Source organism: Coregonus lavaretus (assembly GCF_964263955.1).
Source record: "Coregonus lavaretus genome assembly, chromosome: 14".
Classification (NCBI taxonomy): domain Eukaryota; kingdom Metazoa; phylum Chordata; class Actinopteri; order Salmoniformes; family Salmonidae; genus Coregonus; species Coregonus lavaretus.
Genome location: NC_140001.1, coordinates 10582778 through 10610246, shown reverse-complemented (window position 1 = coordinate 10610246; position 27469 = coordinate 10582778). Strand labels below are relative to the sequence as shown.

Sequence of the window (27469 nt, the reverse complement as noted above, 5' to 3'; positions counted from 1 at the left end):
AATCACCTCCAGGGTCTGTGTGTTTCTGTGTCTTCGTTTTTGTGTGTGTGTGGTGTATTTGTGGTGTGTGTGCTGTGTGTGATAGCCCTGTATCCCAGAGGGTGTTTGGGGGGGACGAGGAGAGAGCGAGAGCGAGCTGAAGGAGCTCTGAGATTACACTCACTACGCATGGCTGGTCACTGGAGCCGCGCTCCCCTCGCCTTAGTACCACCGCTAGCCAGATAGGATACACATGTCCCGCTCACAGGCTTACCACGCTCACACACCTCTACTACAGATGTCAGCCTTCTCCCTCTCTCTTCATCTCTCTCTCTCTCCCCCCGCTTCCCTCTCTCTCTCTTCCTCTCCTTCCCTCTGTCTCTCTTTCCTTTCCCTATTCTCTTCCCTCTCTTTCTGTCTTCCTCCCTGTGTGTCTCTTCCCTCTCTTTCTCTGTCTTCCTCCCTATGTGTCTCTTCCCTCTCTTTCTCTGTCTTCCTCCCTGTGTGTCTCTTTCCCTGTCTTTCTCTGTCTTCCTCCCTGTGTGTCTCTTCCCTCTCTTTCTCTGTCTTCCTCCATGTGTGTCTCTTCCCTGTCTTTCTCTGTCTTCCTCCATGTGTGTCTCTTCCCTCTCTTTCTCTGTCTTCCTCCCTTTGTGTCTCTTTCCCTGTCTTTCTCTGTCTTCCTCCCTGTGTGTCTCTTCCCTCTCTTTCTGTCTTCCTCCCTGTGTGTCTCTTCCCCTCTCTTTCTCTGTCTTCCTCCCTGTGTCTCTTTCCCTCTCTTTCTCTGTCTTCCTCCCTGTGTCTCTTCCCTCTCTTTCTCTGTCTTCCTCCCTGTGTGTCTCTTCCCTGTCTTTCTCTGTCTTCCACCCTGAGTGTCTCTTCCATGTCTTTCTCTGTCTTCCTCCCTGTGTGTCTCTTCCCTCTCTTTCTGTCTTCCTCCCTGTGTGTCTCTTCCCTCTCTTTCTGTCTTCCTCCCTGTGTGTCTCTTCCCTCTCTTTCTGTCTTCCTCCCTGTGTGTCTCTTCCCTGTCTTTCTCTGTCTTCCTCCCTGTGTGTCTCTTCCCTGTCTTTCTCTGTCTTCCTCCCTGTGTGTCTCTTCCCTGTCTTTCTGTCTTCCTCCCTGTGTGTCTCTTCCCTCTCTTTCTGTCTTCCTCCCTGTGTGTCTCTTCCCTCTCTTTCTGTCTTCCTCCCTGTGTGTCTCTTCCCTCTCTTTCTGTCTTCCTCCCTGTGTGTCTCTTCCCTGTCTTTCTCTGTCTTCCTCCATGTGTGTCTCTTCCCTCTCTTTCTGTCTTCCTCCCTGTGTGTCTCTTCCCTCTCTTTCTGTCTTCCTCCCTGTGTGTCTCTTCCCTGTCTTTCTCTGTCTTCCTCCCTGTGTGTCTCTTCCCTCTCTTTCTGTCTTCCTCCCTGTGTGTCTCTTCCCTGTCTTTCTCTGTCTTCCTCCCTGTGTGTCTCTCCCCTGTCTTTCTCTGTCTTCCTCCCTGTGTGTCTCTTCCCTGTCTTTCTCTGTCTTCCTCCCTGTGTGTCTCTCTGTGTGATGCTGTGTGTACTGTCTCTGTGCTTATAGTAGTTGAATGTGTATGGTACACACAGGCCTGTACGTACACTTCAGGCTTGGTTTAGAAACATACCAGGACAGAACTTTGACTGCTGTAGGTCACATGTTACAGTGAGGTGCCCTGAGTGGTAGCGTCTCTAGAGAGTATAGGAAAGCATTGTTTATTGTTTTTTTCTTGTTATGTTGATTCATTAACATTTGACACATTCTTCGTTAGGCTAAAACTAAATGTATTATTGGGTGTATGTACAGTATATAATTTCCGATTGTTAAACACGTGTCTATCCCCTTTCCCCAATATGCTTCCTAGGCATTACTGTATAGACAGACGCATAATGTGAATAACACAGATATTTCTCTACTATTCAATCTAACATTCATGGGGATTCAGTTGTGATGAATATGCTAAGTTCAAGTAAGGATCTCTTGAAAGATGAAAAGCTGACTCTCTCTCTAGTCATCTCTTTATATTTTAATCCTTCTCCTCCGTAGTGCTGAGGCAGGCTCTTTACCATCCCTCTCCCAGAAGGCGAATGACACGCAGGCACACACACACACACACACACACACACACACACACACACACACACACACACACACACACACACACTGTCACACACACACACAGGGAACACACAGACAGGGAACACACACACAGGGAACACAAACACACACAGGGAACACACACACACACACACAGACAGGGAACACACACAGACAGGGAACACACTGGCACATTGTTCAGCATAATTCACGTAAAACCACTATTTGTCTTATTCATTTCTTGTGTTTTGTTAAAAAAAAATTGGGGGGATTTTTTGTGGGTTCCGCCTGACAATCAATCAGAGAGAGAGAAAAAAATCTAGTGATATGACTGCTATGCTGTTTAGGCGAGAATAGGAAGATGCTATCTGCTAATAAAATAAGTTGCTAATCTCTTTGCCATTACCATGTGGAGGGAGTCAGTAATGGAGGATCTAATGAGGGTGCTAGGCAGCTGTGGCAGCCTGATAGCAGCTCTGTGTTTATCGATGGCCTGGCAGGTGCCTCAGTATTAACCGCTGCTGTATCGCTACGTCAACTCCCGGGGCGCCATAGCAACACACTCCCATTCCCTTGACCCCTGGGCCTAACAGCAGAACCTTAATAGGCTTCACCCCATTTCACAGCCACCGTTACCCCTCTCTCTCGCTCTTCTTCTCCATCTATCTCTCTTTTTCTCTCTCTCTGTACCCTCGTTGTTTCTGTGTCTGTCTTTCTCTTACGTACCCTCTCACATTCTATCCTTCCCTTCCATTTCCGTCTCTTTCTTTATCTATTTTTCTCCCATTCTATCTCTCTCCCTGTCTCCCTGACATTAGAGAGGAAAACACAGGTAACCTCTCAGCAGTGTGTAATTCTGCAAGATCTGATTGTAGTTCGGGCAGCATTGTGACAGTGTGGATCTGGGCGTGGAGGGAGCCGGTGCTTATCTGCAGATAGCACATGGAGAGCAGGAGCCGCCAGAGCCCCAGCACCACGCTGCGCCACGCCGATCCGCCGATAGCTGCATGCTCCGATGTAATTGGACTAAAGAGTACGCGGGGGGATTATTTTTAATACTCTAAAAAGTGTGACTGAAAAGTTGCTCTGGGGCTATTGGGCTTGTGATTCGCCATGCGTGTCCTCAGGTAACAAGTTTGGGTTTTTTTCCAGTGGAGAATGGGGAGGAAAAAAAAGTTTGAGCTGTTTGGAGTTCTTTTCTTCTCCCTGCCTCTGAAGGATGAAAAGCTTCACGCTGTAAAATACGCTTTTGACTTTTTACCCTATTTTTTCCTCCTTCTTTTTTCACCCTCCTTTTTTTCCCGGGGATGCTCCTAGGAACTGCATGTTAATCATGTTTGGCTAATAGAGAGGGAAAGAAAAAAACTAAAAGGAGGGGAGAGAAGTGTGGAGGGTATTGTCTTGTTCAGCAAAGTGTGCCACATTGTTTGGCATTTTTTCTAACACATCAGGTAGATTATTTTCCCCTCTCTCTCCTATTCCCCCAGATGTCAGCTGCTCAGCCTTGTTTTAACCTTTCCTTTGTGTCCCTGGTTTAAAAAACTCTTAATCTATTCTGACCCACAAGGTGCCTAGACCTGGCCCTTCGGAGGACGGGCGACTGCCTGAAAGCCATATCCTCGAGGATATGTTGGCTTCCTGGCACATTGAGTGGATACGGGTGATGTTGGTAAGTGTGGCCACGCCCCTGGCCTTGCCGGTGTCCCTGTCTGGCTTCTATGGCTCATCGTCCGTCTGTCCAGCCGCTCCACATGCAGGCTCTCTGTGTCCTGCCTGTCCCTGTCTTCGTCTCACTAGCACACTCGCTCCGTAGAACACACACGCACGGTCGTTATCCCCCGCCCCGCCCCAACCCAGTCACCTTCGGGATGGGGGAGGGGGTTGGTGGTCCAGCATGTAAAGGTGCCCCCCTTATATGACTGCAGGATGGTAGGATCCCTCCCAGTAAGGAAAGAGAGACTGAAAGAGACAGTGACACTGGTACAACCATAGCATGTACTGCATCCTCTGTGACAGGGGAGTTAGCCATTTGAACCACAGAATGGGCTTGATCATCATGCATCAATCATTGTCTCATGTAAGTCCCATGGACCCTTTCTGTTCTCCATATGACAAATCTCCACTGTGTTAAAGTGGAACTGACAGCATTTTAGCAACATGAAATCTTATTCAAATCTGTTCATATACACACCCAGGAAAAATATTACACTTTTTAAAACATTTTCTGGCAAGCAAGCACTTAGATATGGTCATTTTCACGTTTTCATGAATTCTTAGAATTTACACTACCGTTCAAAGTTTGGGGTCACTTAGAAATGTCCTTGTTTTCGAAAGAAAAGCTATTTTTTTGTCCATTAAAATAACATCAAATTGATCAGAAATACAGTGTAGACATTGTTAATGTTATAAATGGCTATTGTTGCTGGAAACTGCTTATTTCTAATGGAATATCTAAATAGGCGTACAGAGGCCCATTATCAGCAACCATCAGTCCTGTGTTCCAATGGCACGTTGTGTTTGCTAATCCAAGTTTATCATTTTAAAAGGCTAATTGATCATTAGAAAACCTTTTTGCAATTATGTTAGCACAGCTGAAAACTGTTGTGCTGATTAAAGAAGCAATACAACTGGCCTTCTTGAGACTAGTTGAGTATCTGTAGCATCAGCAATTGTGGGTTCGATTACAGGATCAAAATGGCCAGAAACAAATAACTTTCTTATGAAACTCGTCAGTCTATTCTTGTTCTGAGAAATGAAGGCTATTCTATGCGAGAAATTGCCAAGAAACTGAAGATCTATTACAACGCTGTGTACTACTCCCTTCACAGAACAGCGCAAACTGGCTCTAACCAGAATAGAAAGAGGAGTGGGAAGCCCCGGTGCAGGACAAATAGAGGACAAATAAAGAAGAAAAAGCCATATCTCAGACTGCCCATCTTAATCTTTTCTTTTTATTGGCCAGTCTGAGATATGGCTTTTTCTTTGTTAGTTCAGCATCCCGGAGTCGCCTCTTCACTGTTGACGTTGAGACTGGTGTTTTGCCGGTACTATTTAATGAAGCTGCCAGTTGAGGACCTGTGAGGTGTCTGTTTCTCAAACTAGACACTCTAATGTATTTGTCCTCTTGCTCAGTTGTGCACCGGGGCCTCCCACTCCTCTTTCTATTCTGGTTAGAACCAGTTTGCACTGTTCTGTGAAGGGAGTAGTACTCATCGTTGTATGAGATCTTCAGTTTCTTGGCAATTTCTCGCATGGAATAGCCTTCTCAGAACAAGAATAGACTGACGAGTTTCAGCTGTGCTAACATAATTGCAAAAGGGTTTTCTAATGATCAATTTGCCTTTTGAAATTATAAACTTGGATTAGCAAACACAACGTGCCATTGGAACACAGGACTGATGGTTGCTGATAATGGGCCTCTGTACGCCAAACTTTTGAACGGTAGTGTAGGTATACTCAGGGAATTACGTATACTAAGGCATTTGTGAAGATTCTATAGCAATATTGAGTGCGAAAGTGTGCATTTGGACAATGAATAGACATTACAGTAAATCAAACCAGGACCGGAGTCTATGCAGACCGGTGCACCATAGCCAACCAGAGCTACAGTAGGCCTTTATGCAAACAAGCCATTTGCCACGCGGGCTTGCCATCATTCCCTTTGAACTGGACTGTGTGTTTACAGGCAGTTGCAACAGCGCGACTTTAGATCATTAGAACACATTTGCCAAAATCCACAAAATACACCTGAATGGATTTCTGCAAATATGTCAATACCACGGGAGTCCTCTTACATTTGGGAACTTTACAGTTCTATTGATCGAACAACCATGAAAAGGTAGGCTCTCTCTCCCTCAGTTACGCACATCAACAACAACAAGATCAACAACTAATGCTAGCCAGAGCAAGATGAGCTAAAATCTAACCAAGGAATATTAGATAAACCCTCTAAACCTTTTCAGCTATTTGGCCGTCAAAATTGCAATGATAAACGATGGGGAATTTTTGCCTACTTGTCCTTCTGCAGCTTGCCTGCAACCAAGCACCCAAGCTAACTGCCTGAAGTTGGCTAGCTCTCAGAAATGAGAGAACACCTCACTCTAACCATTTTACTCGCCCTAGCAGAGCTGGTTAGCTAGGCTGTTTAGCTACATGTTATCTATAACTTTTTTTGCCTACGTTTACTGACACCGGTCATATTCAGCCGGTGTTGCGCTTTCGTAAATTAATCAGTTATTCTACGCTCTGGCACGCTCAGACGAGAGTGCTCTAAAATCCAAATAGATAGCCAGAGTGAATTTGCGAACGCAAGAGAAATGCTAACTGGATAACAGTCGTTCAAGTTCTTGCTAGTGAACCAAATGACACCTGCATCTCTAGCTGTGTATAGCCACCGAAAAACGATATGAGGGGAAAAAGTCAGTCACTCACCCACTCCTCCAATGACATGACATGACATCCTCCTAGCAGCTAGCTAGCTAGCTAACGTTAGGCTCTGTGTTTTTAGCTTGCTACATAAATAGTTATGCTAGCCTATTAGCCACATTATGACTGACTTGTGATCATTGCCCTTGCTAGTTTGATTGTATTGACATTCCCAGCCTTAGTTACATTCGTCTGTTTTTGTCCAGAATATTGAGTCATTGAAACTGTAACGGACAAGGACTTACCGATGTCAAGCTCTTTACAAAAGCATAATATCTGATGAAGCAAGCTAAATGACACATTGTTTGCTTAGCTAGCTACATGGCAAATGGATAGACTACCCACATGTATCTACAATTACATGATTAATTTATGTTTACTGATCATGAAAAGCATGCAGTTACTTGCTGTATAACTCTGATGATAGCGCTAAATGTGGAATAATCGGAAATGTGTAGTTCTGAGTATGCTCTTGAAGAGGTAATGATATTAAAACCAAATAGTTATAAAATGTATTTAACAATCCCTTGAAAACAAAATTTAGTTGTCAATGGTTTTAGCCCAGCTGGGGGTCTCCTTGCCCCCTAGCAGCCAAATTTGAACGCTCTGCACCGTATTTTGACATTTTATTGATAATCACTTATTAGAGCTCTGTCTGAGTACAATGTTGGCACTGGCAGACATTCTATCTGCCCTCTGATTGGCTGGTATCTGGAGCACATCACATGACAGCTGCTGCGCCTGTGTCTCAAAGTCAAACATGGGAAGAGGAAGTTGCTCCTTTTCTTTTAACAAGAGTCATAAATGTGTTATGAGCGTTGAGGATACATATTTTATACCCCGTTTGAAGGCACAATCCCATCACTTTGTGGTGATGTGCCTTTTTTCTTAAACAAGGTTTTAAAATATGGAATTGTTCCAATTGTCCCGATCTCTTGTTTTATCTCCACACATGAATACGTAATGACATTGCAGGTGTTATGAAGACAGAATAAATTGGCCTTGATTTTGTAAAGCAAGTTGATGAATCAGAGCAAATTAACTCTGTCATATTACCTTGATATTGCACCACAGTGTATATATATATATTTTTTTTGTTGTTGTGTCAGTTTGTGATAGGGAAAATGTCTTCCACTGTTTGAAGGCCAGACATGTTCCCTACAGGAAGGAATGAAGAGGGTTGTTTTAATTGAAAACATAGAATAAACCTGTGGCTTGCCTCGATCAAGATTGATTAACACATATGGTCTTTGTGCTATTGTACATATTGCACATACAGTAGAACATATTTGCCTGTACATCCCTAATACCTCCCTGAAGTGCCTGTTCCTTTAACCTAGGTTCTCAGAGAACAAAGGAGGGCTGAGAGTAGTGTAGTGCTGGGGATGTTGTGAATGTGACGGCCTTGTTTTTGGTAGATGGAGAGGGCAGCGGCTAAACCAGGCCAACAAAGGAGAAGAGTAATGGTGTCCCATTCATCACAAACTGCCACCGGGGAACCTGGAGAGGACAGGGAAAGGAGAGCAAGGGGATAGGGGGGCAGGGGTGAGGGCAGGCGGGGGAAACGTGGCAGGGTGAGGGGGTTGGATGGTGGAGAGGGGTGGAGGGGGGTCCAGGGCTGCTCTGCCGACCTTGAGTCTGTCTGATGGAGAGGCTGGATGGCTGAGGTGAGAGGCCCCAGTGGGAGATGGGAAAGGTGATCATGGCAGCACTACCCTGGCCCCATTAGAAGAGCACACAGACATGTAAAGACACAAACACACATGCACGCACACACAAACACACACAAGGCCTTTTAGGATGGAGCCATGGGATGTAGAGGTCAACCTGAAAATAAACCTCCTCCACCTCAGTCGACATACTCCCCTTTATGTACTTATATGTATATTTATCCTCGGTCGTCACAGCAGCCCTCGCCTTGGGAACGGGCTGGGTGAAAAGCCTCATTTAGAATGAGAGAGCGTGGCATCTGCACGGTCCACCTTCAACTGCCACAGTTTACTGGAGTTTGACTTTGGCTCTGTCGAAGCAACCCCCCCCCCCCCCCCCCCCTCCCCTGTTAGGGAACTGTGAGCTCCTACATGCCTTCCAGGACTCTTTGTGTCTGCGAGCGAGCGCTGCTTGATGAGGGGGGAGAACGTGCGGTGCATCTCGGGCCCCGGTTAAACAGATATTTATGTGGTTATGAAAAGAGAGGGAGGGGAATGTTAGAGATATTCACCCAAGGATTACTTGTGAAATAAATAATGTATTAAAACTGTGGCTTCAAAACGAACCATCTGCCTCTTTCATGTTGTGCTGGCAAGGTGCCAGCAGCACAGATACATCTCTAGCTGGTCGGACGGAGCGGAGGTTAGGATTGTCTCCTAATAGGACAGACATGTCCTCTATGGGGGCCGCTGGTACAGTGTGGTCAGGGTCTGGCCATGAGGATAGATCACTGACCTTCAGGGGTTAAAGGTGACTGAATGGTTATCAGATATAGAACTAGCTTGTTGCCACAAGCCAACAGGTTTGATCCTGCAGTTTGCCCCTTCTGGTTGGTTTGAGAACTGCAGCTAGAATGGTCTGAAAGATACAGTACTGTACTACTGAATTTACCTGTTTGTCTCATAGGCATTGTAGGACAGTAGCGGTGTGTGGGTAAAGTCACTGGGGAAGCCAAGCCAGAAGAAAAGCCATATTACAACATATGTGATGTGATAATTGCATTGTTTGCTCTATAACCTGTTAGTTCATATACCTTGATAAATAGGCCTAAAGGCCGAGACAATAAGAAGATACAGTGGCAGAATAAATTCAACCACACCTTTGTTTCGTCACAAAACCCGGAGAGCAACATCTGTATGGTGAAATCTACAAAGCATATTGCATGTAACAAACAGTTACATGACCCACAGCATGGTCAAGAAGGTTAATGTTTCCGACATTTTGGTGTTTTTCCTATTTTGTTGCATTACAACCTGTAATTTAAATTGATTTTTATTTGGATTTCATGTAATGGATATACACAAAATAGTCCAAATTGGTGAAGTGAAATTAAAAAAATAACTTGTTTAAAAAAATTCACAAAAATAAATACCGGAAAAGTGGTGCGTGCATATGTATTCACCCCCTTTGCTATGGAGCCCCTAAATACAATCTGGTGCAACCAATTACCTTCAGAAGTCACATAATTAGTTAAATAAAGTCCACCTGTGTGCAATCTAAGTATATATACACCTGTTCTGAAAGGCCCCAGAGTCTGCAACACCACTAAGCAAGGGGCACCACTAAGCAAGTGGCACCATGAAAACCAAGGAGCTCTCCAAACAGGTCAGGGACAAAGTTGTGGAGAAGTACAGATCAGGGTTGGGTTATAAAAAAATATCTGAAACTATGAACATCCCACGGAGCACCATTAAATCCTGTCATGGGCCTCTCACTCCACCGGGTTACCACCTTAATTTTCTTCCACTCTGCTCACCACTCTCTCTACTCAGCCTAACTAGCTCCACCTGTCCCTGCTCTGCTCTGCTCTAATTACTCTGCCAGCTGCGCTGCATTACCCACTACCTCTCCCAGTATTTAAGGCCCTGTCTTTCAGCTCTCCGGTGTCAGATCGTCTGCAAAGCTCACACCCGGAACCTGTTTGCTCGCGCTTCTGGCTCACCCTGGTTTTGTGACCCCGGACCTGCCTGATTTTTGGATACTCTTCTGCCCCAGGAGATCCAGACCTGCTTCTGCCATTACGACTCCTGACTACTCTTCAATCCCGGTAACTCTGACCAGCCTTCTGCCTTGCTACTACGTATTTTGGATGTCCCTTGAACTGTACTGCTGCCTTGTTTCATTCCGCCCTGTTGTGTCTGTGTCTCCCCCCCCCAGGACTTCTGGACCACCCACCACCGGCTTCATAGGACGCATCGCTGCCACTGGGGGGGGCACAGACCCAGCACATTGGACGGGATCCCTGTTACCCCTGGAGCCTTCATTCACTCCCTACTTCCCTTTTCCCTTAAGTTTTAATAAACTTTCTGGTGTGACGCAATTGTGGTCCTCTGGTCGTCTGTCTGAACCGTGACAGTACGATCTGACCATTATGGACTCAGCGCACACTTTCCCCGACATGGAAACCGATGAGCATGAGCAGCAGTTCCAGCAGCAGCAACAACAACTCGCCATGATCATTCAACTCCTCACCAACCTTACCCCAGCCAGTCTGCCCACCAGCCCTGCCCCCGAGTTACCTGCCCCGGTCATTGCAGCCGCTGCTCCGGAACCCAAGATTGGAAACCCCGAGCGGTTCAACGGCGATTCAACCCAGGTCCGGCCATTCCTGACTAGCTGCCGACTTCAGTTCTCCTTGCAGCCAAGGACCTTCGCCACGGAGGGGGCTAAAGTTGGGTATGCCATCACTCACCTGACGGGCCGAGCTCGACTCTGGGGAACAGCAGAGTTCGAACGTCAAACCCCCGCATGTGCAACCTTCGACCTGTTTGCTGAGGAGATGCTGAAGGTGTTTGACCTGGATTCACCAACCGCAGAGGCGTCTCGTGAACTGTTCAGTATTCGACAAGGCAGACGTACAGTCGCAGACCATTCCATCGACTTCCGAACCCTGGCTAGACGAAGTTCTTGGAACACACCATCGTTGGTGGACGCGTTCTTCCATAGTTTGGCTGACTATATCAAGGACGAGTTGGTCTCCCATGAACTGCCTTCCACTCTTGATGAAGCCATCGCACTGACTGTCAGGATCGACAGAAGGATACAGACCCGTCGTCGTGAGAGGGGGCGCCAAGGTCCACCTACTACCGGCATTCGGAGAGATCCGACTGGGCTCCTGTCATCTACTGCCACTCACCCAGGTCAGCTTGATCAGTCTGAGCCTATGGAGATTGGGCGAGCCTCTCTCACTCCTGCAGAGCGCCAGCGCCGCTTCACCTCAAACCTCTGCCTCTATTGTGGAGGTGATGGACATCGTGTGGTAACCTGCCCTTTAAAGGGCCGAAGCTCACCGGGCATAGGGGGAGTCCGGTTGAGTTCAATGACCATCCAGTCCTCCGACCGCAAACCCCTGCTGCAAGTTCACCTCCGCCTCTCTGACTCAACTCACACCCTGGCTGCTCTGGTGGATTCTGGCGCCGAAGCCAACATAATGGACATCAAGCTGGCACGCCAACTGGGACTGGAGAACCTCCGTTTGACACCTCCTATTCCTGCCCGGGCACTGGACGGACACTTACTCGGATCGGTCACTCATGTCACGGCCCCGGTCTCGATGGGTCTGTCCGGAAACCATCAAGAAACTATCCAGTTTCACCTGCTCCCCTCTCCAGGCCAACCCCTCATCCTGGGTTACCCATGGCTCCGCCGGCACAACCCTCAGCTCGACTGGGTGACCGGGGTGATCAGGGAGTGGGGAGAGGACTGCCACCGAACCTGCCTGCTTGCTGCCGCACTACCCCCTCGGCCAGTACCTACTAACTCCGCTCCTGACCTCTCCAATGTCCCAGAATGCTACCATGGTCTCAGAGAGGTGTTTAACAAAGCAAGAGCCACATCTCTGCCCCCTCACCGACCGTACGACTGTGCCATCGACCTCCTCCCTGGAACAGCCCCTCCAAAGGGTCGTCTTTATTCGTTGTCTGCTCCTGAAAGAAAGTCCATGGAGGACTACATCAATGGCTCTCTGTCCGCAGGATTAATCCGTTCATCTTCATCTCCTGCTGGTGCTGGCTTCTTCTTTGTGGGGAAGAAGGACGGATCTCTTCGCCCCTGCATCGACTACAGGGGACTCAACGACATCACAGTGAAAAACCGTTACCCTCTGCCTCTGCTCACCTCTGCTTTTGAGTTGCTCCAGGGAGCCACTGTTTTTACCAAGTTGGATCTCAGAAACGCTTACCACCTAGTGCGGATCCGGGAGGGAGATGAATGGAAAACCGCATTCAATACACCAACAGGCCACTACGAGTATCTGGTTATGCCTTTTGGCCTCACCAATGCTCCTGCTGTGTTCCAGGCTCTAGTGAATGATGTACTGCGGGACATGTTAAACAAGTTTGTCTTCGTTTACCTGGATGACATCTTAATCTACTCCAGAAACCTGTCTGAACACACCCGCCATGTCCAGCAAGTCCTTCATCGTCTTCTGGAGAATTCCCTCTACGCCAAGGCAGAGAAATGTGAGTTTCACGTCAAGACAGTGGCCTTCCTGGGGTACATAGTGGCAGAGGGAAGTATCCAAATGGATCCTGCCAAAGTATCAGCAGTCACTTCATGGCCAGTTCCGGAGAACAGAAAGAAGCTGCAACAGTTTCTGGGGTTTGCTAACTTCTATAGGAAGTTTATCCGGAACTACAGTACCGTTGCTGCCCCTCTCACTGCTCTAACCAGCACCAAGCAACCCTTCACCTGGACCCCAGCAGCCGACAAAGCCTTCAGTACCCTCAAGGTGAGGTTCACCTCCGCTCCCATCCTCCAGATGCCTGATGTGGACCGGCAATTCATTGTGGAGGTGGACGCCTCGGATGTGGGAGTTGGTGCTGTGATTTCTCAGTGGGCTGCGGAGGATAGGAAGCTCCATCCCTGTGCCTTTTTCTCACGTCGGTTGTCCCCCTCTGAGTGCAATTACGACATAGGGAACCGTGAGCTGCTGGCTGTGAAGCTTGCCTTGGAGGAGTGGCGTCACTGGCTGGAGGGGTCCACCATTCCATTTCTCGTTTGGACCGATCATAAGAACTTGGAGTACATCCGCACGGCCAAACGGTTGAACTCCAGGCAGTCCCGCTGGGCCCTGTTCTTCACCAGGTTTAATTTCACTCTGTCATACCGGCCTGGATCACGCAACACCAAGCCAGACGCCCTCTCCCGTCAATTCCAGAAGGATGACACCCCCTCCAAGGACCCTGTGTCGATTCTGCCAAGTCCCTGCATCGTTGCAGCTCTGACCTGGGCTGTTGAGGAACAGGTGCTGGAGGCTCTCCGTAACCAGCCAGGTCCCAGCACTTGCCCAGCTGACCGCCTTTTTGTCCCCGAAGACCTGAGGTCCCAGGTCGTTCAGTGGGGACATGACTCCCGCCTAGCTTGTCACCCTGGCTCCACCCGCACTTACAACCTGCTCGCCCAGAGGTTCTGGTGGCCCTCTCTGAGGAAGGATGTACGGGAATTCGTCCAAGCCTGCCCCATCTGCAACCAACACAAGTCGTCCTGCCAGCCCCCAGCCGGATTGCTGCAGCCCCTAACTGTGCCCAGACGTCCCTGGTCTCACATCGCCCTTGACTTTGTCACGGGGCTGCCCCCTTCAAGTGGCATGACCGTCATTCTCACCATCGTTGACCGTTTCAGCAAGATGGCACACTTCATTCCCCTCCCCAAGCTCCCAACCGCCAAGGAGACCGCCCAGGTGGTCCTGGAACACGTCTTCCGGATCCACGGACTGCCAAAGGATGTAGTTTCTGACCGTGGTCCACAATTCTCCTCCGCTTTTTGGAAGGAGTTCTGTCACCTGCTGGGAGCCACAGTCAGTCTGACTTCCGGATTCCATCCCCAATCCAATGGGCAGTCAGAGCGGGCTAATCAGGAGCTCGAGAAGGCACTGCGATGCATGACTTCACGCAACCCCCACTCCTGGTCGCAGCAATTGACATGGGTGGAGTACGCACACAATTCTCTGACCTGCTCTGCCATCGGTATGTCCCCTTTCCAATGTGTTTATGGATACCAGCCTCCTCTATTTGCCAGCCAGGAAGAGGAGGTTACTTGCCCATCTGCACTTGCTTTTGCCCGTCGATGTCGCCGCACCTGGTCACAAGCCCGAGCCACACTCCTCAGATCCGTTGCCAGCTACACTACCGGGGCCAACCGTCGGAGAATTCCTGCTCCCACCTACCATGTTGGTCAAAGGGTGTGGTTGTCATCGAAGAACCTGCCACTCAGGGTGGAGTCGCAGAAGCTGGCACCTCGGTTCATTGGCCCATTCCCTATCATAAGAGTGATTAGCCCAACTGCTGTCCGGCTCCAACTGCCTAATTCCCTGAGGGTGCACCCCACTTTCCATGTGTCTAAGATTAAGCCCATCCATGAGAGTCCGCTGGTCCCTGCTGCGCCTTGTCCTCCTCCTCCACGGCTCGTCGATGGTGGTCTGGTTTACACCGTCCGCCGCCTGCTTCGGTCCAGACGGAGGGGTAGGGGTCTCCAGTACCTCATTGACTGGGAGGGCTATGGACCTGAGGAAAGGACCTGGGTGCCAGCTAGTCGGATTGTGGATAGGACTCTCATCACCGCTTTCCACCAACGGCATCCTGATCAACCTGCAATCCGTAGGGGCCGCCCCAGAGGGGTCCCTAACCGTCCTGCCCGCTCGGCTTCCTGTCCTGTGCCTGATCCTGTCTCGGGACCTGTCCCATCTCCCGACCACGGCCCTCCGGCTTCCTCCGAGGATGAGGACGTTCACTCGGACCGTTCGGAGGAGTTCTAGCCCTCCTCCGGCTCCCCTCCTCCCGCCCGGCGTGGTGTTGCTCTTGGGACTTCTGGGGCCGTCCCTTGGGGGGGGGGTTCTGTCATGGGCCTCTCACTCCACCGGGTTACCACCTTAATTTTCTTCCACTCTGCTCACCACTCTCTCTACTCAGCCTAACTAGCTCCACCTGTCCCTGCTCTGCTCTGCTCTAATTACTCTGCCAGCTGCGCTGCATTACCCACTACCTCTCCCAGTATTTAAGGCCCTGTCTTTCAGCTCTCCGGTGTCAGATCGTCTGCAAAGCTCACACCCGGAACCTGTTTGCTCGCGCTTCTGGCTCACCCTGGTTTTGTGACCCCGGACCTGCCTGATTTTTGGATACTCTTCTGCCCCAGGAGATCCAGACCTGCTTCTGCCATTACGACTCCTGACTACTCTTCAATCCCGGTAACTCTGACCAGCCTTCTGCCTTGCTACTACGTATTTTGGATGTCCCTTGAACTGTACTGCTGCCTTGTTTCATTCCGCCCTGTTGTGTCTGTGTCTCCCCCCCCCAGGACTTCTGGACCACCCACCACCGGCTTCATAGGACGCATCGCTGCCACTGGGGGGGGCACAGACCCAGCACATTGGACGGGATCCCTGTTACCCCTGGAGCCTTCATTCACTCCCTACTTCCCTTTTCCCTTAAGTTTTAATAAACTTTCTGGTGTGACGCAATTGTGGTCCTCTGGTCGTCTGTCTGAACCGTGACAAAATCCATTATTAAAAAATTGAAAGAATATGGCACCACAACAAACATGTCAAGAGAGGGCTGCCCACCAAAACTCACGGACCAGGCAAGGAGGGCATTAATCAGAGAGGCAACAAAGAGACCAAAGATAACCCTGAAGGAGCTACAAAGCTCCACAGCGGAGATTGGAGTATCTGTCCATAGGACCACTTTAAGCCGTACACTCCACAGAGCTGGGCTTTACGGAAGTGTGGCCATTGCTTAAAGAAAAAAATAAGCAAACATGTTTGGTGTTCGCCAAAAGGCATGTGGGAGACTCCCCAAACATATGGAAGAAGGTACTCTGGTCAGATGAGACTAAAATTGAGCTTTTTGGCCATCAAGGAAAATGCTATGTCTGGCGCAAACCCAACACCTCTCATCACCCTGAGAACACCATCCCCACTGTGAAGCATGGTGGTGGCAGCATCATGCTGTGGGGATGTTTTTCATCGGCAGGGACTGGGAAACTGGTCAGAATTGAAGGAAAGATGGATGGCGCTAAATACAGGGAAATTCTTGAGGGAAACCTGTTTACAATGACCCTAAGCATACTGCTAAAGCAACACTTGAGTGGTTTAAGGGGAAACATTTAAATGTCTTGGAATGGCCTAGTCAAAGCCCAGACCTCAATCCAATTGAGAATCTGTGGTATGACTTAAAGATTGTTGTACACCAGCGGAACCCATCCAACTTGAAGGAGCTGGAGCAGTTTTGCCTTGAAGAATGGGTAGAAATCCCAAGCTTATAGAGACATACCCCAAGAGACTTGCAGCTGTAATTGCTGCAAAAGGTGGCTCTACAAAGTATTGACTTTGGGGTGGTGAAAAGTTATGCATGCTCAGGTTTTATGTTTTTTTGCCTTATTCCTTGTTTGTTTCACAATAAAAAGTATTTTGCATCTTCAAAGTGGTAGGCATGTTGTGTAAATCAAATGATACAAACCCCAAAGGAATCCATTTTAATTCCAGGTTGTAAGGCAACAAAATAGGAAAAATGCCAAGGGGGGTGAATACTTTCGCAAGCCACTGAATGATGTGGCTGTCCATGGTTCTGATTTGTGTGTGTTTGTGTGTCTGTGTGCGTATTTGACGTATTTCTCTGTGATAGGAGTGAAGCCAAATCCAAACTGGCTTCCCTTGACACTTTTTTTTGGTGCGTCAGAACCATTCACAGTTGAGCTCACTCAATGCTGATTGGCTATTATTTGATACTTTTTTAAATCAAGGTAGGCCAAATGCTCGCTGGCTTCCCTTTCATTCAATGCTACAGGCGGCAAAAATGTCATACTCTTTGTGACCAGACCGCATCAGATATATAGCCTACACGTACAGAGACAGGGGGGCACTGTTTTGATCGCTCGGATGCTTTCTCCGGTAAGATACATTCAGCCTCTTGCAAATTGAAGCAAAATTAGGACAACCGAGAGAGACAAAAGATAAATTATTTTATCTTTTTTTCTTGGTAAATCTTTTGGGGAAGCCTGGCTTCCCTTGGCATCCATGAATACACGCCACTGCTGTAGGGTCTTGTTTTTCAGATTATTTTGATAAACTAGATGATTAAGATAGGCATCATTTTTAGGCATCCCACCCAGGTGATGCTGTTTTTGGAAACTGTCTTGGGGGTAATACTCATGTCCTGCAGATGAGCTGTACCTTTTTTTTTTCATCTAGGGAGGAACTTTGGTGAACAGTGCCGGTGGCTTAGAACTGGATTCGTTCTCATTGTTAATATCAGTTTTATGAAATTCAGAAGGTTTGTTCTACTCTTTTGAAGTAAGAGCTGCCTTTTTTACCATGCGCACTCCCATGTAGATCTGTAGTGCTTTACTCGTAAACCATTTAGTATTACGTGATGATGGAAGTTATGCAGTGACTTAAAAAATAATCTAAATTAACAAATAGTAGAGGGTCAAACACATTGCTTAGTCTACTCCTGATTTGTTGTTGTGTCGGTGTTGTTCTGCCATTGCTAATTCCGAGTCGGGTTGGAAATGGTGTCACCCTGAAAGCGTTTCCCTGCTTGAATCTTTACTTTTTTTCGGAGGTGGAAGAGGGGGATTCTGGGATGTCTACTGTTACAAATTCAACAAGAACTGTTTCAAATGCCCTCTGGGAGCCTTATCCTAGCATCCTGTCACGTTTTATATGACATTAAAATGTTATTGTGCGCCACAAAAAAACAGGTGCAATTAAAGCACAGCAGCGAGCAGTCACCAGTGTTCCAGGCTCATCCTGACTTCTGTGGAATGCAGTCAATTATATTTGTTATATTTTTATGACGTGCCTGTTAGGGCAGAATAATGTAATGTGAGATTACACAGTCTGACATATTTTGTCACCATGCCATCTTTATAGATGTAGATGAGATTGTGTCCAATGGTGACCTCCCTCCTTCTCAAGGCCTAAGGTCAGTTAAGAACCAACTGTCTCTATAGAGTTCAAAATGTCTCATCCGGTAGCATACCCTACACTAATTCCTCTCATACAAAAATGGTAGCATTGATGAGAAATATAATGAGACATACCCTATGCGCATCTCTCATTTGAATATTTATGCATATTTCAATTAATTTGCAGGAATCTCATTGTCCTCCGATTCACAAAGCAGTGTGCAGTCAACCTAACCTGGCTGTGGGTAGATAAGGCTCTCTCTAGTGTCACTGTAGGTAGTCTTTCCTTAACAAACTGTTAACAATCTCACAACATGCTGACAAGCGTGGCCTCCATGTTTCCCCACTGGTGTGCCCCCCATAGAGATACCTGCTCCAGAGAAAGGTTGGCTCAGCAGTAGGCTGACAGGTCAAGACACACACACAAACACACACATATGTAGGCATACGCACACAAACACATGCGCGTGCACACAAACATGTTCACACTCACACACATTCACGTATTGACATATACACTCACAGTAATAGTGCAAAGTGCAAATACAAATACAGTGCCTTCAAAAAGTATTCACACCCCTTGACTTTTTCCACATTTTGTTGTTACAAAATTATAATACCAACTACAGAAAATACTCTGTCAAAGTGGAAGAACAATTCTAAAACATTTCAAAAAAAAAAAACTTGTGAAAAAGAAAACACTCATATCTTGATTAGATAAGTATTCAACACCCTGAGTAAATACATGTTAGAATCAGCTTTGGCAGTGATTACATCTGTGAGTCTTTCTGGGTAGCCTCCAAGAGCTTTCCAAACCTGGATTGTGCAACATTTGTCCATTATTCTTTTCAAAATTCTTCAAGCTCTGTCTAATTGGTTGTTGATCATTGCTAGACAACCATTTTCTGGTCTTGCCATAGATTTTCAAGCAGATTTAAGTCAAAACTGTAACTCGGCCACTCAGGAACATTCAATTTCTTCCTGGTAAGCAACTCCAGTGTAAATTTGGCCTTGTGTTTTAGGTTATTGTCCTGCTGAAAGGTGAATTCATCTCACAGTGTCTGGTAGAAAGCAGACTGAACCAGGTTTTCCTTTAGGAGTTTGCCTGTGCTTAGCTCCATTCAGTTTTTGTTTTTTTTATCCTGAAAAACTCCCCAGTCCTTAACGATTACAAGTATAGCCATAACATGATGCAGCCACCACAGCTTGAAAATATGGTGACTGGTACTCAGTAATGTGTTGTATTGGATTTGCCCCAAACATAACACTTTGTATTAAGGACAAAAAGTGTATTGCTTTGCCACATTTTTTGCAGTATTACTTTAGTGCCTTGTTGAACACAGGATGCATGTTTTCAAATAATAATAACAGTTTTTCATTTTTTTTTTTTATATTTCAAAAAACATAATTCCACTTTGACATTATGGGGTATTGTGTGCAAGCCAGTGACATCAAACCTCAGTTTAATTCATTTAAAATGTGGGCTGTAACACAACAAAATATGGAAAAAGTCAAAGGGTGTTAATTCTTTCTGAAGGCACTTTAAATAAACATAGATTTAAAAAAAATAAACACCCGCAGCAAAAGCAACCCTCTAAATCTTGCGGCTATAAAAGCCCAGCAAGTTGATAGACGTCAGAAAGGTCCTCCCTCACACAGAAACGCTGGGCTTTCATGTACAGCATTACCAGCGGGCCTCAATGCAATTTGTCTCAGATGTCAAATAGAGCGTTCCTTCATCTTGAACTCTATCAGATCCTGCTGATGAGTGGCTCTGTGCCTTGTGCTTTAGATTGGACTAAATTATCGTTTGGAGAGGGCATCACACACACACATACACACACACACAGGCTTCCAGGTGTCCTGATGTTTATCCAGCTGCCAACTTAACTGGGATATACCGAGCTGCTGCTCAAGCCTGTTCTGCAGGGGCTCCGTTTGATGACATCATCATATCTCTGTCCACGAGGAGAGGTTGGCAGCACTTTGATGATCTAATGATCCCTCGGAACGTACCTTATCTGGGTTAGAAGTTGCCCGTAGGCACATGTCTAGGATCAGCTCACTCTCCCTAAATCCTAACCTTAACCATTAAGGGGGAAAGTGCAAAACTGACCATAGATCAGCATGGAGGGGAATCATTATCCTATTTTACTACATTGGTACAGTTGTCTGTCACCCTCTAGGCGGCAACTCCTCTGAATATAGTCAATGTGTGTAAGTCACCACCACACATCCCCATGCAGGACTTACAGTTATAATAGCACAGGCGAGATCAACCAAACACAGAACAGAAGGGTGGCAGGTAGCCTAGTGGTTAAGAGCTTTTGGGCCAGTAACCGAAAGGTCGCTGGTTTGAATCCCCGAGCTGACTAGGTGGAAAATGTGTTGATGTGCCCTTGAGCAAGGCACTTAACCCTAATTGCTCCTGTATGTCACTCTGGATAAGAGTGTCTGCTAAAGGATTAAAATGTCAACAGAAGCCTCAAAGGCTTGCTTTTATATGTACTCCCTCTACACCACTGTAAGGACTATAGGGGGACGAAGGCTATTTGACAGACGTTGAAGCAGAACCATTCCAATAGCAGACAGAAAGACAGGCCCACTGTCCCTATAGTAAAAACCCAACTCCAGAGAGGGGCAACCAAAGGGAATGAGAAACCATACACTCCTAACCTTATGGGTCTGTGTGCACACACACACACAGAGGTGGTGCAGAACCCCATACCACTGACTCCAAGTCAGTGACTAGGCTAATTCAAAGACAGTGGCGTTGGGGTGAGAGACTCAGGGGAGTTGATAGTCGTCTGCATTTGGTTTATGTGCAACAATTTTCAGTGACATAATTAGACTACACTTTGTAATAAATGCACCAACACAGACAGACACCACTCTCTCTCCACACACACTTTCATTATGAATACAGCTCTAATGATGGAAAACATGTTTAAAAGTTGTTTTCTTTTTTCAAGTCAGTAAAATGCACACACATTAGATGAGTAGAATGTACCTCTACACTCCCGACAGGATGGGTTACAAAGGCAAAGACCTTGAAGCAAACAAACAAGCCAAACTTTCACATACAGTTGAAGTGGGGCCCCGTGTAGCTCAGTTGGTAGAGCATGGCGCTTGCAATGCAAGGGTTGTGGGTTCGATTCCCACAGGGGGCCAGTATGAAAAATGTATGTATGCACTCACTAACTGTAACTCTGGATAAGAGCATCTGCTTAATGACTGTAAATGTAAGTCAGAAGTTTACATACACCTTAGCCAAATACATTTAAACTCAGTTTTTCACAATTCCTGACATTTAATCCTAGTTAAAATTCCCTGTCTTAGGTCAGTTAGGATCACCACTTTATTTTAAGAATGTGAAATGTCAGAATAATAGTAGAAAGAATGATTTATTTCAGCTTTTATTTCTTTCATCACATTCCCAGTGGGTCAGAAGTTTACATACACTCAATTAGTATTTGGTAGCATTGCCTTTAAATTGTTTAACTTGGGTCAAATGTTTCGGGTAGCCTTCCACAAGCACCAGTCCCTCCTGCAGCAAAGCACCCCCACAGCATGATGCTGCCACCCCCGTGCTTCATGTATGGGATGGTGTTCTTCGGCTTGCAAGCGTTCCCCTTTTTCCTCCAAACATAACGATGGTCATTATGGCCAAACAGTTCTATTTTTGTTTCATCAGACCAGAGGACATATCTCCAAAAAGTACGATCTTTGTCCCCATGTGCAGTTGCAAACCGTACTCTGGCTTTTTTATGGTGGTTTTGGAGCAGTGGCTTCTTCCTTGCTGAGCGGCCTTTCAGGTTATGTCGATATAGGACTCGTTTTACTGTAGATATAGATACTTTTCTTAGGTCTTGGCTGATTTCTTTTGATTTTCCCATGATGTCAAGCAAAGAGGCACTGAGTTTAAAGGTAGGCCTTGAAATACATCCACAGGTACACCTCCAATTGACTCAAATGACATCAATTAGCCTATCAGATGCTTCTAAAGCCATGACATCATTTTCTGGAATTTTCCAAGCTGTTTAAAGGCACAGTCAACTTCTGACCCACTGGAATTGTGATACAATTAATTATAAGTGAAATAATCTGTCAGTAAACAATTGTTGGAAAAATTACTTGTGTCATGCACAAAGCAGATGTCCTAACCGACTTGCCAAAACTATAGTTTGTTAACAAGAAATTTGTGGAGTGGTTGAAAAACAAGTTTTATTGACTCCAACCTAAGTGTATGTAAACTTCCAACTTCAACTGTACGATATCGGTATGCAGCAAATTGTTTCATCGGGCTCTCTTTCCCCTTTTTCCCCATTTATGCAGGGCATGTCTGGATAAGTTTAATTTGATTAATATGGTACACACATAGTTGGTTTGGGTGTCATTTGGTTACCATTGGGTCTAGTATTGCAGTCTTAAAAGTTTCCCTTTCTCTCCGTCTCCCTCTCCCTCTCCGTCTCCATCTCCCTCCCCATCTCCCTCTCCCTCTCCCTCTCCCTCTCCCTCTCCCTCTCCCTCTCCCTCTCCGTCTCCCTCTCCCTCTCCCTCTCCCTCTCCCTCTCCCTCTCCCTCTCCCTCTCCCTCTCCCAGTTAGGTGTAAATAGGCCTAGTATGTGAGACCAGGACCCAGCTTTAGGGATCTGCCTACACTTGCTTTTCACTGCTGAGCAGGCCATGGAAACCACAGGACAAGTGTGACTAGCCTATAACTGCTAAGCCTATAACTGCTAAGTAGATGCTCTGATGAAGGCATACAGTGAGGGAAAAAAGTATTTGATCCCCTGCTGATTTTGTACGTTTGCCCACTGACAAAGAAATGATCAGTCTATAATTTTAATGGTAGGTTTATTTGAACAGTGAGAGACAGAATAACAACAAAAAAATCCAGAAAAACGCATGTAAAAAATGTTATAAATTGATTTGCATTTTAATGAGGGAAATAAGTATTTGACCCCTCTGCAAAACATTACTTAGTACTTGGTGGCAAAACCCTTGTTGGCAATCACAGAGGTCAGACGTTTGTAGTTGGCCACCAGGTTTGCACACATCTCAGGAGGGATTTTGTCCCACTCCTCTTTGCAGATCTTCTCCAAGTCATTAAGGTTTCGAGGCTGACGTTTGGCAACTCGAACCTTTAGCTCCATCCACAGATTTTCTATGGGATTAAGGTCTGGAGACTGGCTAGGCCACTCCAGGACCTTAATGGGCTTCTTCTTGAGCCACTCCTCTGTTGCCTTGGCTGTGTGTTTTGGGTCATTGTCATGCTGGAATACCCATCCACGACCCATTTTCAATGCCCTGGCTGAGGGAAGGAGGTTCTCACCCAAGATTTGATGGTACATGGCCCCGTCCATCGTCCCTTTGATGCAGTGGAGTTGTCCTGTCCTCTTAGCATAAAAACACCCCCAAAGCATAATGTTTCCACCTCCATGTTTGACGGTGGGGATGATGTTCTTGGGGTCATAGGCAGCAATCCTCCTCCTCCAAACATGGCGAGTTGAGTTGTTGCCAAAGAGCTCCATTTTGGTCTCATCTGACCACAACACTTTCACCCAGTTCTCATCTGAATCATTCAGATGTTCATTGGCAAACTTCAGACGGCCCTGTATATGTGCTTTCTTGAGCAGGGGGACCTTGCGGGCGCTACAGGATTTCAGTCCTTCACGGCGTAGTGTGTTACCAATTGTTTTCTTGGTGACTATGGTCCCAGCTGCCTTGAGATCATTGACAAGATCCTCCCGTGTAGTTCTGGGCTGATTCCTCACCGTTCTCATGATCATTGCAACTCCACGAGGTGAGATCTTGCATGGAGCCCCAGGCAGAGGGAGATTGACAGTTATTTTGTTTCTTCCATTTGCGAATAATCGCACTAACTGTTGTCACCTTCTCACCAAGCTGCTTGGCGATGGTCTTGTAGCCCATTCCAGCCTTGTGTAGGTCTACAATCTTGTCCCTGACATCCTTGGAGAGCTCTTTGGTCTTGGCCATGGTGGCGAGTTTGGAATCTGATTGATTGATTGCTTCTGTGGACAGGTGTCATTTATACAGGTAACAAGCTGAGATTAGGAGCACTCCCTTTAAGAGTGTGCTTCTAATCTCAGCTCATTACCTGTATAAAAGACACCTGGGAGCCAGAAATCTTTCTGATTGAGAGGGGGTCAAATACTTATTTCCCAAATTAAAATGCAAATCAATTTATAACATTTTTTACATGCGTTTTTCTGGATGTTTTTGTTGTTATTCTGTCTCTCACTGTTCAAATAAACCTACCATTAAAATGATAGACTGATCATTTCTTTGTCAGTGGGCAAACATACAAAATCAGCAGGGGATCAAATACTTTTTTCCCTCACTGTAACTGCCTAAACGCATTAGCCTGCAGGCCGAAAATAAAAAGGTGAAATGAGGTGACGTCTTTTTGTAAAAAAAAAGAAGAAACGTATTAGAGTACCGCCATTTCCCAATGTTCCTCAACTTGTCATTGTCATATATGGCAGAGCACCCAGATAGCACACCTGTTACCCACTCCACAACTGCTAAGTAGGGTTAGCAATGGTATAGCCTCATCAAGGCACATACTTGTACAACACCTATAATTAATAGGACATAGGCCACCAATTCTATTGACTTTTTGAACTTCAGCATGTGCGATATAGCTGATGCTATACGATTTTCTGGAGCTGTATCATTTACATACAAACATGAAAGCAGGTTTCAAAATGTGAAGGGTGCAAACACTGAACGTCAAAGTCAAATCCTTATCTGGGAAACCGACATGAGTCTGTTTTTTCTCCTTTTTTACACCCGCTTTTGAAGGCAAGCAACTTTTGACCTTGACAGTGATCTGTGATTGGTGCTGTCATCCCATACAGGGTACTGTATATCAACGCTCTCCTCAATGATGACATTATAGTGTATGACAAGGTCGTGATGCAAAAAATATATAAATGGATGATTGGAAATGATGCAGACAATTATATTATAGAAGCCACAATCTAGCTGCAATATTAAAGCTGATCTACCCCCCAAACATTTTGTTTTTGCAAATGATGTCAAGGTTACAAACAGAACAGGCAAAGAAAAGCAGGGTAAAGTTAGCATAATATAACAAAGGGCATTGTAAGGTAATTGTAAGTATTTTTACTGGGCCAAAGCAGATCCAGCTGTTTGTATCAAGATGATCTAAGGCCATGTGGTGTGCTGGTTGATTCCATCCCAGTCTAAGAGCAGGTTGCTTTAGTATGTGAGTGCTGGGGAGTGCAGCGGAGTGCAGCGGAGTGCTGGGGAGTGCAGCGGAGTGCAGCGGAGTGCTGGGGAGTGCTAGGGAGTGCTGGGGAGTGCTGGGGAGTGCTGGGGAGTGCTAGGTAGTGCTGGGGAGTGCTGGGGAGTGCTGGGGAGTGCTGGGGAGTGCTGGGGAGTGCTAGGTAGTGCTAGGTAGTGCTGGGGAGTGCTGGGGAGTGCTAGGTAGTGCTAGGTAGTGCTGGGGAGTGCTGGGGAGTGCTGGTGAGCAGGAAACAAGCCTCTCCCTGGCTCCGGGTTTTTGTTTTTCCTCTCAGCCCTACGTTTGAAGGCAGGAAATTGGAGTCAGCCCATGGTTCGAGGGGCATGTGGCAATGGTTTATACTCTGATGACCTCTATCCCTTCCTCTCCGCCACCACTCGCTCTCTCACACCGCTCCCCTGTCCCTCAAACACTCTCCCCGGAGCTCCGAGAACACTCCTCAGGCCCAGAACACTAAGCCCAACCCAACACAACACAACCCAACCCAACACAGTGAACCCTGGACATCGGGCTTTGTTGGAACCAGTAATACAAAACAGATTGGGAAGAAAGGAGGCTTGTAAAATATTTGTTTAAAAAAAATAACCCAGTCTAATTATATCTACGTGTCTTGTGTGGTTTTTCAGTGAGGCCTTGTAGTTTCCCTGGCTGCATCGGGGTTCATTTATCAAGTACCTGATCCTGCAGGAAGGGCAGGAAGAGGAGTACAGAGGGTGCGATGGGGGTCTCTGGGGAGGGTTAGGGGCCTGGAGGTTATAAACAGTTTAGTGTCTTTTCCTGGTCCACATTCTCGTCAATGATGAATTAGCCCCTTGTTGTTTCTATGATGTGACTGTTCTCTTTCGATATTGAACGCCATGTGTACAGCATGTACCTGTAGAATTCTCACACACAGGTGGGCATCCATAACAGTCAAATCTGCCATGAAGTGGAAAGTGATTTTGAAGAGAAGTAGTTTTTGGGTAAACCTGGTTGACAATCAGCATTGAATTACATACTATAATACTATATAAATATTCGGTTCATTTTCACCGTAAAAGTGCGTCCCTGCTTTTCTAAGACCTTTCCCTTGCTTCTTCTCTCAGCTCCCTCAGCTATTGCACGGTTTGGGGAATCTGGTCTTTCCTGACCGTAGATGACAGTCCTTACAAACTACAGGTGGACTCCATGACAGGTCACAGGTTACTGTAGTGGTGTAATGCTTGATCAGTGCTATGCTCTTTTCCTATCTTTGTCTGTAGTAGAGACCGAGACAGAGAGCCCTTGTCTGCGACCCGTCTCCTCCAATCATGTCCACACCACCACCACCACAAATGTCTGTCTCTGTCCTAACTCACCCACTCTCAGTCAGTCAGTCAGTCAGTCAGTCAGTTACCACATCCTGTACCACTCCGTTCTATCAGTCAGTCACTCATCACACCCTGTCCCACTCCATTCTGTCAGTCAGTCAGTCACCACATCCTGTCCCACTCCGTTCTGTCAGTCAGTCAGTCACCACATCCTGTCCCACAGCAGCTCATTGACTGTTGCATGACTTCCTCTTTTGTACTTTGTGTCTAATAGTAGAGGCTTTTAGATTGGCCCGCCGTGTCACTCTCTGGTCTTATGTCCTCCTGATGTTCTCAACCATCAAAAGTTGAAAAGGAGGAGCTCGTCATGGTGCTGACGATGAAAATGATGTCACTTCTGGTGACATCATAGTGTGCTGCCAACAACAAAGCGTGCCTGTCTTGGCAGTAGAAAGATTGAAGGATCCATTTGGCATTCAGCTAAATTCACCCTAATCACATATTGCCATGTCACCGTGTGCTCGCTGTAAGAGGGCAAATATTACGATTTGTTCTGCTGACTTTCAAATCTCTATTAAAGCTTGGAGAGTAGTCAGTCAACTGAAGGAGGATATCTCGTAATTTGGCTCCCCTTTTCAAGTCTTTGACGCTCTTTAAATGTTTTCTTTGTTGAAAGATGCATGTGCCCAGCCCATGTCTCTCTCTCTCTCTCTCTCTCTCTCTCTCTCTCTCTCTCTCTCTCTCTCTCTCTCTCTCTCTCTCTCTCTCTCTC

General features: G+C 46.6%; 1 protein-coding gene across 1 annotated transcript in view; it reads left to right on the top strand.

Annotated features, from left to right (window-relative positions):
• Positions 1–27469, top strand: part of mctp1a (multiple C2 domains, transmembrane 1a) — a gene marked incomplete at both ends in the record, with an annotated part of 244232 nt that overhangs the window by 204136 nt on the left and 12627 nt on the right. Inside the window, one exon of the mRNA XM_084176157.1 lies at positions 3644–3745. Within this exon, the coding sequence (XP_084032283.1) occupies positions 3644–3745 (102 nt within the window). The remainder of the gene's footprint in view (positions 1–3643; positions 3746–27469) is intronic.